Source organism: Chelonoidis abingdonii, chromosome 1, assembly GCF_003597395.2.
Source record: "Chelonoidis abingdonii isolate Lonesome George chromosome 1, CheloAbing_2.0, whole genome shotgun sequence".
Taxonomy (NCBI): domain Eukaryota; kingdom Metazoa; phylum Chordata; order Testudines; family Testudinidae; genus Chelonoidis; species Chelonoidis abingdonii.
In genome coordinates this window covers 252,437,788-252,451,756 of record NC_133769.1, presented here as the reverse complement: position 1 = coordinate 252,451,756, position 13,969 = coordinate 252,437,788, and the positions used below count along the sequence as shown (strand labels likewise).

General features: G+C 47.2%; 1 protein-coding gene across 2 annotated transcripts in view; it reads left to right on the top strand.

Moving 5' to 3' along the window:
• Positions 1 to 11,593: 11,593 nt before the first annotated feature.
• RNF149 (ring finger protein 149) overlaps positions 11,594 to 13,969 on the top strand; it is a 36,345-nt gene continuing 33,969 nt past the window's right edge. Inside the window, exon 1 of one of the 2 annotated variants that reach the window (XM_032793934.2) lies at positions 11,594 to 12,223. In XM_032793934.2, the coding sequence (XP_032649825.1) occupies positions 11,761 to 12,223 (463 nt within the window). In that variant the 5' untranslated portion in view covers positions 11,594 to 11,760. The remainder of the gene's footprint in view (positions 12,224 to 13,969) is intronic. The other variant, XM_032793933.2, reaches the window with a different exon arrangement.

Sequence of the window (13,969 nt, the reverse complement as noted above, 5' to 3'; positions counted from 1 at the left end):
CCAGCACATTCAGTAGATATAGGGTGACTTGAAAAAAACGTCCAAGAAACGATTTGATTTCCTTTTCTTTCATGTGGTGGGGAGGGCGTAAATTGACGAGCTATAGCCCTGAAACACGCTGGACAATGTGTTTGAACCTACCGCACTGGAGCTCAGCCAGAATGCAAATAGTTTCCGAGACTGCTGGTGGACCTGTTGGCATAGCTGGGGTCCCTCAGTACCCCTCCCTCCCTCCATTGAGGCATCCATGTTGATTTCTTTTAGCTTCCGTCACTTGTACGCAGCACTGTGTAGCCTGGAGATTTTTTTCAACCGCTTTGGCATTTCGTTCTTCTGTAACGGAGCTCCGATAGAACAGATTTGTCTCCCCATACAGCGATCAGAATCCAAGTATCTCCTACGGCAAATCTGGAGCTCTTTTTGGATTTGGGATGCATCACCACCCGTTCTGATCAGAGCTCACGCTGGGCGCAAACAGGAAATGTAATTCAAGTTCGCGGGGCTTTTCTGTTTACTCGGCCACTGCATCCGACGTCAGAGTGCTGTCCAGAGTGGTCACAGTGGTGCCACTGTGGAATACTGCCCGGAGGCAATACCGTCAATTTGCGCCCACACTAAACCTAATCCGATATGGTAATACCGATTTTAGCACTACTCCTCTCGTTGGGGAGGAGTATGGAAACCAATTTAAAGAGCCCTTTATATTGATATAAAGGGCCTCATAGTGTGGACGGGTGCGCCATTAAATCGGTTTAACACTGCTAAAATTGGTTTAAATGCGTACTGTAGACCAGGCCAGACTTTCATAGCCAGTCCCTGGTTCCCCCCAGTGGTAGAGCCAGCCCTTTAATCCGGTTCCCTAGGTAGGTTTAAAAGAGAGTCTCCCTGACTTTGTCTTTGTAAGGGAAACCTGGAATAATTAGTAGCATTTTCAGTTCAAAGACCAAGGGAAAATTTTGCATTCTCCCTATGAGGAAAGTCAAAATTTCACTGCAAAGCATACGCTGGACTGGCAATGTTTTCCTGCAGGGCCAAGTGGGGCTGCTTTATCAGTTCTTAGCCTCTGCTTACTTTATGATATACCACTAAGGTTGTTCTACACCACCTGACCTAGAATATCTTACTAAAAAGGGTCTGATGGCTTAAGTGGCTACTTAGCTACACAGCTTGTAAGGAATGTGTGTCTATTACTTACCATTAAATTATACAATAGCTCTTACTGTAACGCTGTAAGAGCTTGAAACTGTAAGAGCTTTGTTTGCCTGTGTAATCCTTCTGCCCCTCTGAGTTGGCAGCAACAAGGGCCGGGTTCAGTATCCAGGGGTTCCGTTTCAACAACACCATGCATAAGCAGCTCGAGCCCCCACCCAGTGACCTGGGACACTTACATACCACCCCCCTCCGGGCGCCTCTAGGAGGCAATACTTCCCCTCTCGCAAGCATGGAGTCTGAATGTAGCAAAATCCTTTTAATAAAGGAGGGAAACAATGCGGCATCCCATTGGAGAAACACCACAAACAGGATTATAACACAAACCATAAGCAAAAACCCACCTCCAAGTACGTTTGGCAATATCCTTTCCCCCGTAGGGTCTTAAGTCCAATCACCCCAAATTCTCTGGTCAGTGCCACCCCAGAGTTCAAAAGTTTATCTGCAGAGTTTTACCCCCCCAGCCTGGGTGGAAATAGGAGGGGGGGCCCACACAAGGTGTTAAGGGGCACCTTACATGGGCCAGGGCCAACTGCTCCGCCTCTCCATGGAGTTCTGCTGCAGCCTTCACCACAACCAGCTCCACTACAGCAGCTGTGCCACTCCTCCAGCTGACCCATGAGCCACGCGAGCCATCCCTGCAAACCGCTCCACTCCACTCACTGTTCCATGGGCTGCTCCAACATGCTGCAAACTGCTCTGCTCTGCCAGCCACTTAGCGATAGGTCTTCAGGCTCCCCCACTAGTTAACACAGCGCTCAGTGATCTCAGCTCAGCTCTTTTAGTGATTTCAGCTCTTAGTGATTTTAGCTTGTAGTAGGGGAGCCCCAGTGCTGGTGCACCATTGGCCCAAAGTGAATTCAGCTCAGCCACCTCTAGATGGACTCCTAATGGAATCAAAATTAGCTCTGCTCTTTAACAGTGGAGAAAGGAGGATGTGCAATTGGTGTTCCAGGCCCTCAAAAGGGGCCCAGACCATCAGGTACACACACCAGTCCCCAACCTCTCTCCATTCACTGGGAGTTGGAACCCATGTCCCTTGTCTAGCAAGTACTACTTAATTGAGGTTGAGTCGTCTCTGTCATAAAGCAGTCTCATAGTTCCTCATTCACATAATCAGGTTGACAGCACTTTATTAATAACAAAGAAATTGGGGATCCCAGAGCTGTCAAAATAACCATCCCAGGCTGCTGTGGGCTATGCTAGGTGGGGTGGGCGTGCCAGTGCAAATACAATTGCTGCAATTGATGCAGTGGGTGTTGATTTAGCAGGTCTAGTGAAGACCCACTAGATGGATGGCAGAATGCTTTCCGGTTGATCCCAGTATTCCACCTCTACAAGAAGAATAAAGGAAGTCGACTGGAGAGCGCCTCCCATCGACACAAGGCAGTGAAGACACCGGGATAAGTTGACTTAAGTTACATCGACTTCAGCTACGTGAATAACGTAGCTGGAGTAGCGTAACTTAGTTTGACATACACCAGTAGGGAAGACAAGCCCTAAGAAATTTTAGGAAAATTTACCACTGATGCTGGCAATACTGAGAGCCTACTGCAGACAAGCTGATGGCAGTCACTGTCATCATAACAACTATGCTGATTATACTTCCTACAACTCTAAATGAAGATTAAAAGGAAGGCAGTAGCAACTTGGAGTTAAAAACAGCCCTGGCAGAGGGCTGTGGCTGGAGAAAGCAGCTTTTAGGTTGGGATGATCGGCGGAACTGTCTGCAGCTGGGGCCACGCCCCAAACAGACTCAGCTGGCCCTATAAAGGCAGAGAAGCCAGGGGCAGACAGAAAATCTCTCTCTCTTTACAGAGGAAGATGGGCCTGGCTGCAGGGAGCTAGAGACTGAGTATCTGAGTGTAGCAGGGCTGGGGAAAAGCTAAAGGAGCTGTGGAGCACCAGCCTGGAGAACCCCAAGGCTGCAGGCCTTGATAAAGGCCAGGACAGGTACTGGGGCTATAGCGGGGTAGCCAAGGGTAGGCAAAGGCAGCAGGTCCAACCCCCCCTTTGCCAGTGATGAATGGTGTGTACACTGCAGTCTGCCCCGGGAGCGGGGGCTAGATGGTGACTGGCAGTAGCCATATTCTGAGGTGAAGTGGGGACAGTGGGTGGAGGTTCCCCTGGGAGAGGGAAACCCAGAATTGTGGGGGTCCTGGTGGGGGGCAGCACCCAGCTAAAGGGGCACTGGGTCTAGGAGGGACATGGGGCCAGAGGACAGGTGGATCACTGGCCTGCAGAGGGTGCTCTGGAGATGGAATGAGCTAATTCCCAGAAGTCATCAGCAGGAGGTGCTGCAGGGGTGAGTCCACACACCTACAGGGTCCCAATGTTGCTAACACTTGGACAGCTAAACCAGCGTTAGTAACCAGGGGAAAAAATTCAGAAAATATCCCTGCTGTAGACAGGGTCTCAGAGGGGATAAAGATATGGAGGTCAAGTCATACAGACTAGTACTTTCTAGTAATATACTAGAAGGCTACTGGCTGCACTCTGACTCCACTAAGAGGAGATACAAAACCCAAAGGATCACTTGCTGATGCTCTGAGCCACATTATCAAATTATGTTTAAACAGATTTTTATCTGTGTTGATGCAGAAATATACCACTGCAGCTTTGCCCGCATGAGGCCTTTTGCCAAATATCTCCCTCTTGCTACCACCAATTCAGATCCACCCGCACTTGCAGTGGTGGGAGTGCTAATTTAAACAAAGAGCTGGTAGCCACTGTCTGTACCATGGCATGTAGATCTGCTTTGAGCAGAATTGGATTACATGGTGCTTAAAATACCATGAGCCACCCAGGCCTCTCAACTCTGGGGTCCCCATTGTTGACATCATTATTGGAGCTGTGTAGGAATGGTGGAAAAGCTGGGGGGGAATCTAAGGTAGATGCCAAGCTAGCATATTCTTTTCTGTCCTCTTTCTCTTTTTCATCAGGTTTACTGATTGTACAGGTATTTTGCAGAGGGAACTGTGGTGCCTGCAGCACTAGTGGAGGAAATACCCTGCATAGCTGTTTTTCCCTTGCACTTTTTTCCTACAAGTTTGCCCAGACTGCACCCTCCCCCCCTTTTCTCTGTGTAATGTAGGAACACAAGAGTTGGTCCTACACAGATGTGTGGAATGCTATTAACTGACACTTTCCCACATTCTTGTTGTTTTGACATTGGGATCTCTGTTCATTTGGGTCTGATCCTAAGCCCACTGAAGTTCATAGGAGCTTTCTCATTGATTTCAATAGGCACAGATCTAATTCAATAAGGGGCTCTCTAAAGGTTTGCACAAATAGTGACTTGTAACTGTAATTACACATTTTTTGCCCCAGTTTACCTTTATACCCAGAGATCCCTGAAAAAGTTCACACAAAGCAAATTAGACACTAAACTTGAGAAAGTCTACGCACATGGAAGAGGGGAAGAAAAATCAAAGTGTTAGGCATTAATAATTACTCATTCTTTCCTCTACATACTTTTCTACTGGCCTGATGACAGTAGAGTCCACAATTCTTCTCTCTCCTGTCAATTAATACTCTAGTCTTTGAAGGGCTAAGGAGTTTTACCAACACATTTTAGGTTCTTGTCAAACCATTGGGGCATGAGACATCCAGGGAGAATCTTGAAACAGCAGTGAGGACTTAAGATGGGAAAGGAGGCTTCTTAAACAGATATGTCATCTTAATCAAAAGTCTCACTTCCACACCCTAAAAGCCTCCGAAAGGCAACAGAAGCCCATCACAAACCTGCCCAAGTAGCCTTGAAGTGACTTCTCTGAAAAAAGGGGTTTGGGAATGGCGGGGTGGGGGCGGAAGTTGTTAGTTTGTAGCTAACAATTTAAGGCCCAATTAAACAATCAAAAAAAAATTAAATTGCCAAATTTCTCAATTTATATCGTCATGTGGTATGAGTTAAGTGAATAGAGTTTATTAAACTTTTGACCCAAAGATTATTGTAAAGATTCTATAATAGATTAAAATTTCCCTCAAGCTATTGGTTATGACCCAGGGGTCTGATCTTGCACCTATGGATATCAATAGTAAAACTCCCTTTTATTTCATTCTGATCTTAAGGATTTGAGCCTTAGTATCTATAAAGCACTGCAACTTACCAACATGCAATTTATTTTCATGTATTTTGTACTTCAGCAGTAAGAATCCCATTTTAGTTTAATTATTTTACAGCTTAATATTTATTAAATATTCTCATTTCAGAAAAGCCTTGTTGTGCAAGCTTTCTTTAGTTAAATCTTCACTTGTGGTTCTGTAATAGTCTAGAGATGCATTTATTTATGACTGTGTGTTAACTGGAAAAAAGAAAATGAAGTTATGAATTTTGACTTCTGATGACCAATGTCCTTAATTTGTACCAAGGTAATGCATGTACAGTATTAAGCATAGCTAGTTTTAACTGCTGTTCTTATTTAACCAAAGAATGCTTCATTTCTAAAGTAATTGTCGTCATTTACTTGTATGTACTGTTTATGGATGTGTATTGCACTTTGCAATGTATTTTGACTTGTAAAGATAATGAATGTTTACAAATTGCCCATCAAGCATTAAATGCAAATAAATAGCAAAAGGGAAGTTGCTGCTTGAATATTTTGATGTCTGTAATATGATTTTAATAGGAATGAACAAGAGGAAGCTTGCTTGACAGCCTTTAAAATTTCTATCTTATCTAATGACTGTCTTTTTTTCTCAGTCTTATACAATCTTCTTGGCGGAAAAAAGGCCATCTTTGTTCCTTCAAAGGGACTCTGGGAATTGACAGTCAGATCTTCAGATGTTTAGGGAGGGAAGAGAGGGATACACTGGGAAAACATGTACTTTTCTCTCCTCCCTGCCCCCCTGTCCATTCTTCTCTGTATTTGCTTTAATCTCAATGTAACACAGTATCTGATAACCATACATCATTCTAAATACTCATTCCTATACATGCAGGTATCAGGCAAGTGACTGGGCATTGGTTTCAATCTTTTATGTGAATTAACAATACTATGGAACTTCATTTCAGTGCCATTTCTTCCCCCTCCCCTTGCTCTCCCTAATTCTCATCTCCATTTTGTTCTTATTGACTACTCTCTGGCCAAGGCCCACCATTCTTCTCCTCCTCTTCCTCTCCCACATTACCTACTTTCAGTAACCTCTAAGCTAGCCACCTTCCCCCTTCAGAGTTCCTGTGCCCTATCCAATAAATTAATTTGACTCACAGGCTTTAGCTCCTATTTACTCCTCACAATCACTGAAATCCAATCCATCTCTCATCTCCAGCCCAATCTCTTTCCTTGTGGCCATAACTGGCCTCTTGCCTTCCAACACTGTGGCAACAGTGCTGGGCTCCTTTTCTATCCATCTAATCAGTCAGCACTTTCTCCTCCCATTCCACCACCCTACATTCTGAAAACTGCATGCCCTGCAGCTGTTGTGTACAGTTTCCTTCATGTTACTGACTTCAATGCCAATTCATTCCTCCTCTCATCTTAATCTCCTACTCGCATCTGTGGTAACTTTAATTTCCATGTTGATGTCCATTGGCTTTTAATTGCCTTTCCATAACCTCCTTATTTGATCTTCACTTTTGGACTGACTCAATGCACCATCTTGGTCACCTTTCTCAATCAAGTTTTTATCAAACACTGCTCTTTTGTTCACTCTGAATTCCCTCTCTTGTCACTTGCTCTCTTTCAACATTGCTCACTTTTTGTCTGCCTCTATTCTGTCACTAACTCCATTTATCATCTCCAACTTATCTCCCCCTGACTTCTCTGCTGCTCTTACCCCCCCCCCCTTCTTTCCTCCTTTCTTGCAACTCCCATGATCTCTGCATTTAACTCTTTGGTCTCTGCAGCTCTTAACACCTTTTATCCCCCATCCCACTGCACCCCACCCCTGGCAGTACTTTATATGTTCCTTTAATTCTCAATCTTGATTGTCCTCCTGATTTTGCCACTTTGATCTTTTTCTTGAAATGCTGAGTGCCTTTGAAGAGAGTCCTAAAAACTACATTGCCAAGAAGTTGTAGAGAGTGCTCTAACTATACTGTCTTTCTCTACTCCAGTGGCTCTCAACCAGAGGTATGTTTACCACTGGGGGTACACAGAGGTCTTCCAGGGGGTACATCAACTCATCTAGATATTTGCCTAGTTTTATAACAGGCTACATAAAAAGCCACTAGCGCAGTCAGTACAAGCTAAAATTTCAAACAGACAATGACTCGTTTATACTGCTTTATATACAGTATACTGAAATATAAGTGCAATATTCCATTTGATTTATTTCATAGTTGTATGATAGAAGTGAGAAACTAAGCAACTTTTCAATAACAGTGTGCTGTGACACTTTTGTATATTTATGTCTGATTTTTGTAAGCAATTAGTTTTTAAGTGAAGTGTAACTTAGGGGTATGTAACACAAACAGACTCCAGAAAGGGGTGCAGTAATCTGGACAGGTTGAGAGACACTGCTATACTTCACTTTTAAAGACTGGTTGGACTGGGGAATTTTTACTTTAAAAATGACCCTGGAATGGAATTTTAAACACACCAACCTTCATGCTGACAAGGAAAATAGCTGTTCTGCTGCTATAAAGAGGGTCAACAGTGCTCAAGGCTTGCAAAACTTCTACAAGATATTATGATCACTACTGGTTCAATCATCTTAGTGGGAAAAGGAGAAGCCTTGTTTGATAACATATCAGATGTAATATGATCATACCACATAACGCATTTTTTCTAAAAGAAAATGATGGTGACTGAGAGCATTAAAGTAATTGGGGACTACAGAGAGAATAGCTGGGGAAACATGCAGATTACTTGGGCACTAAAAACAGCAAAATCATTAAATCCTTGATATACATTTTATTTTGTACAGCTCAAACTTTCCATACAACTAAAACAATATACAAAACTTATCTTTATTTTTGTCTTAGGCTTTTCTCATTTTATTCACTTTTCTTTTTATAATTCAGTGTTTTCCCTCTGACTGATAGCTATAATAGTGCTTCTCAATCTTTTTTGGGCTCAGGACCCATTTGTAAACGTTCATGGCCTGTCATGACCCAGTAAATAATAGTCTGAGGGTGGAGGCCCTGTGGTGGTTTTGGTCAGGTCCTGCCTGGCACTCACCTGACAGTGGTATCTCCTGTGCTGTGGGACTGGCTGGGTTAGGTTTGGCTCTCGGTTCTGGACACTGCAACCTCTGAGGTTTCAGCACCCCTGGGGTTTGGTCCCGCCCCTCTGACTAGACCAAATTTGTGTGAGTGAAGGTGTGACCTGGCTCATGGGGTTGCAGTGCCACTCAGGCAAATTTGGCCTACCCAGGGTCTCATCATCATGATGACTGGGCCAAACCTGAATGCTAGGATTCAAGATGTTGCAGTGCCTGGAGCAGGTAGGCAAGCCCAGCCAGTTCTGTATGACAGGAGCTGCTGCTTGATCCTTTGAAATATTCTGGTGACCCAATTTTGGGTCCTGACTCAGACTGAGAAATCCTGGTCTACAATTTGTTCATCCCTTTTAAAGGGGACACTTCCTGGACACTACAGTGCAAATAAGTGATCGTCACATAAACACCACCCTATACCGGAAACCTACTGACCGCTATACTTACCTACATGCCTCCAGCTTCCATCCAGGACACATAACACGATCCATTGTCTACAGTCAAGCTCTAAGATACAATTGAATTTGCTCCAATCCCTTGGACAGAGACAAACACCCACAAGATCTTTATCAAGCATTCTTAAAATATACTACCCAGCTGGGGAAGTGAGGAAACAGATTAACAGAGCAAGATGGGGACCCAGAAGTTATCTACTACAGGACAGGCCCAAAAAGGAAAATAACAGAACACCATTGGCTATCACTTACAACCCCCAGCTGAAACCTTTCCAGTATATCAACAATCTACAACCTATCCTCGAAAATGATCCCTCACTCTCACAGACCTTCAGAGGCAGGCCAGTCCTCGCTTACAGATAGTCCCCAAACCTGAAGCAAATACTCACCAGCAACTACACACCACACCAAAGAAACACTAACCTAGGAACCACTCCCTGTAACAAACTCTGTTGCCTACTCTGTCCCCACATCTACTCTAGCGACACCATCAGAGGACCCAACCACATCAGCCACACCATCAGGGGCTCATTCACCTGCACATCTACTAATGATGTATGCCATCATGTGCCAGCAATGCCCCTCTGCCAAGTACCTTGGCAAAACCAGACAGTCTCTACATAAAAGAATAAATGGACACAAAATAGATATCAGGAATGGTAACATATGAAAGCCAGTAGGGGAACACATCAATCTCCCTGGACATTTAATAACAGATTTAAAAGTAGTGATCCTTCAACAAAAAAAACCCCTCAAAAACAGACTTCAAAGAAAAAAATGGCAGAGCTACACTTCATTTGCAAATTTAACACCATTAATTTGGGCTTGAATAGCAACTGTGAGTGGCTCACTACAAAAGCAATTTTCCCTCTCTTGGTATTGACACCTCCTCATCAGTTATTGGGAATGGACCACATCCACCCTGACTGAACTGGCCTTGTTAACACTGGTTCTCCACTTGTAAGGTAACGCCCTTCTCTTCTTGTGTCAGTATATTTATGCCTGCATCTGTAATTTTCATTCCATGGATCTGAAGAAGTGGGGTTTTTTACCCATTAAAGCTTATGCCAAAATAAATCTGTTAAGTCTTTAACGTGACCCTGGACTCATCAGTTTTAAATGTTTATTTGAGCTCTTTTTATCTCAAGTGATTTTGCTCTTCTCCTTGTCATGCTCTATTTTTGCTCATCCCCTCTATCTCTACCTGGCTTTTGACCCTTCATTCACCCTCCTTTCCTCTCATCCATTTTGCTCCTTTCCATCCTCCTCTGAGGTGACACCTACAATGCAGGTGCTGAGTGTTTTGGAGCATGGAGTGACTGATTAACTTGTGTGTCATTGACCAAACGTTGGCGAGCCAGCAGCCAGGCCTTCAATTAGTCACATCCTCTTGATGGCATTAAAAAAACAAACAGACATCCAAGTGCTCATCAGCCTCCTTGGGTCTCTTCTGTGTTGCCTTTCCAGCCCAGGACCTACAACCTGGACTCTGCTAGCAGGCAGGGAATGTCTTGTCTCTAGACCCTGCAAAGGCTGTTATTTATTTAAACCTCTCATCTTTTACTTACAACCATAGATTATTAGGGCCAGAAGGGACCTCAAGAGATCATCCAACCCTGTACTCAAAGCAGGACCAATCCCCAAATGGCCCCCTCAAAGGCTGAACTCACAACCTTGGTTAGCAGGCTAATGCTCAAACTGCTGAGCTATCCCTCCCCCAGACCCGCAAACGCTTAAGGGCAGGTGCCGTGTTAGACTTTGATCATTTCAGTGGCGGCCCCTGCCGCCGGGGAGCCGCGGCCCGCCCAGCGGGGAGCCGCTGCCGCCCTGGATCGCGCTGGTGGCCCGCGGGGGCTGCACCTTCAAGGACAAAGTCACCAACGCGGCCCGGAAGCGGCGGATGGGCCGTGGTGTCTACAACGAGCCCCCGCTTTGGCAACGCCCAGTCTCCATGTCCCACCTCGGTGAGCGAGGCCGCAGCCGGGCGTTGAGTCGCGGGCCTGGTGGGGAGGGGCTCGAGGAAGAGGGTCCAGTGGCAAGTGGACACAAGTTGGGGTGAGGTGGTGGTGGGGTGGAGCGGGGAGGCGAGAGTGTATCTGGGTTTCAGCATTCCCCGATGATACTAGGTGCTTTTCGGGGGAAAGGGGAACCACATGAAGAGCCCTTTAAAAGGACGCGTGGGGCTTGTTTCCTGTCACTACATAGGACTAACTAATGTAGGTGCGCAAAGTTTACACCAAGTTTCTAGGAAGGGAACGCAGAAACTATCAAGTGTTTGTAATGAACTCCATTGAGCAACTGCCCCAGGCCTTTCTGTGGTGCCTCTCCCAGTAGTATCTGAGCACATCATACATAAAGTTAATATGTTGCTTCCCCGTGGGCAGCCGGATCGGGCCGCCCAACGCCCCACCTGCCGGGGGCCTCCGGCGCTCACAATAAGAACACTCAGCGGGCAGCTGCCGCTCCCGCGCAAGGCGGGAAACGCCGCTCCTCAAGCACGCTCAGGGGCGCGAGCCGTTGAAACCCCCGCCACCCGTGTTCTCGGAGCCAACGGTGGGCAGAAGGAGCGGGTCAGATTTCGGGGTCAGGGACATTAACTCTTCCGGTGCTGCGCGCGCACAGGACGGCTCTGTTGGCGACAGCGCTGGCAGAAGACCCGCGCGCAGAGCTCACCGCGGGACACCCCTCCCTTTGGGAACCACCTGGCCGCCCAACCCCCGCACGCTGAGGGGGAGGAGCCGGCTCAGCCCGGCCTCCGTCTGCCATTAGCTGCGCTCCGGCCGCAACTCCTATTGGGGGCGGGGAGGGTGCCCGTTACCTGCGTCGCGGTGGCGGCGGCCTGGCTGGGGCAGTGGGCGGCGCCCCTCCGCTTCCCAGGGACCGGGAGGAGACAGGTGCAGCAGAGGGCGCAGCTCTGTCTCGCCGCGGCTGTGCCATGTTGTGCTGTGCCCGCCTGACGCTGCTGGCCGCGGCGCTGCTGGCGCTGGGGGTCCCGCGCGGCGGCGGCGCCCGGCTCCTGGAGTGGTACACGGCGTGGGTCAGCACCGCCTACACCGAGCCGCTCAGCAACCGCACGGTGCAGGGCAGGGCCGAGAGCGGCCGCTATGGGGACAGCTCCCCCAAGGAAAGCGCGCAGGGCCTGGTGGGCATCCCCCGCGGCCCCTCCGCCCGCCACATGGAGGGCTGCGCCTCGGACACCGACTACGATGTGCCCCTGCCGCCGGGGAGCCGCGGCCCGCCCAGCGGGGAGCCGCCGCCGCCCTGGATCGCGCTGGTGGCCCGCGGGGGCTGCACCTTCAAGGACAAAGTCACCAACGCGGCCCGGAAGCGGGCGGTGGCCGTGGTGATCTACAACGAGCCCCGCTTTGGCAACGCCACAGTCTCCATGTCCCACCTCGGTGAGCGAGGCCGCAGCCGGGGCGTTGAGTCGCGGGGCCTGGTGGGGAGGGGGCTCGAGGAAGAGGGTCCAGTGGGACAAGTGGACACAAGTTGGGGGTGAGGTGGGGTGGGGTGGAGCGGGGAGGCGAGAGTGTATCTGGGTTCAGCATTCCCCGATGATACTAGGTGCTTTTCGGGGGAAAGGGGAACACCATGAAGAGCCCTTAAAAAGGACGCGTGGGGCTTGTTTCCTGTCACTACATAGACTACTAATGTAGGTGCGCAAAGTTTTACACCAAGTTTCTAGGAAGGGACGCAGAAACTATCAAGTGTTGTAATGAACCCATTGAGCAACTGCCCCAGGCCTTTCTGTGGTGCCTCTCCCAGTAGTATCTGAGCACATCATACATAAGTTAATATGTTGCTCTTTAACTGCAGGCTGAACAAAATTGTACTGGAGACTGTAGGGATATGTAAAAATGGCCACTTAAAAGACAGGGAATTACCTATTGGATGAGTCCTCAGTGCAGGCTTTATTGTAGTACTTACTACTTCATCGTCAAAGTACACATTACAGTCCTCTCACTTCTCTGAAGTGCCCTGAGAATAGTGATGTATAGAGGGATCAGATTGACTTGTCTAAGCGTGCCTACCTATCTGTAGACTACAGAAGGTGTCTGTGACTATGTCAAGGTAAGAGCTCAGGTGTTCTGGCTCCACAAAGTCTGCTGAATTTTTTGTGTGTGGTTTTTTTAAACTATTACGTAGGTTTAAAGGCATAGGAGGAGACCTTCAGGGCAGGCTATAAGGAGTAAGAAATCAAAGCATAGTGGGAAAGACCCTGTTGCAGATATCGGTGAACCTGCCACTGTGGAGTGATCTTACTAGTATCCAGGCAATCTTTCAAGAGGATTTTAAATAAATTTTAGTATTTTTTTTTTAAAACAAGACACTGCTTTCTTTTCCTCTAGTAAAATTAGCTGGAAAAAGTCAACTTTGGAGTACCATTGGTTCAAAGTATATTTGAGACCCTGAAAGGAAGCATGTCCCTCTTGAAATAATAAGTGAGTGGCACCATCCTGCAAGTTGGAATCATGATTAACTAGTACTATTAAGCTGCTTTGTAGGGTGTTTGCTGGTAAAACTTCTCAGAGGTGTGAAAAAAAAATCCCCCCCCCCCCCCCCAGCCCAACAGTCATTTCACTGACAAAAGTGCCAATTAGACAGCACTGTGTCAACAGAAGATGCTCTCCTGCCAACCATAACTACTACCATTTGTTAGGGGTGGTTTAATTATGCCAATAGGGAGAGCTCTCTCCCACGTGCATTAAAACTGGCTATGTGGAAACTTTACAACCGCACAGCTGAAGTGGTAAAACATACCCGAAGACTCTGTGTTGCGCACTGTTGACCGCAGTGTGGCTGTGCCGTTGCAGCCTCGGCCGTTGTAAGATGCACGGTGTAACTGCTCTTTGTGAGAAAGCTCTCCCAGCAACAAAATAAAACCAACTCCAGTGAGGGTATGGCTACACTTGCAGCTGCACAGCACTGGGAGTTAAACCTATCTTAGTACAGCTGAGTAGGGAAAGTGCTGCAGTCTGTCCACACAGACAGCTGCCAGTGCATTGTCTTGGTCATATTTGCAACATTTACAGTGGCATTGGGAGCAGTGCATTATGGGCAGCCATCCCAGTGTTCAAGTGGCTGCAACGTGCTTTTCAAAAGGGGTTGGAGGGTGTTGTGTGACAGGGAGTGTGGGGGAAAGA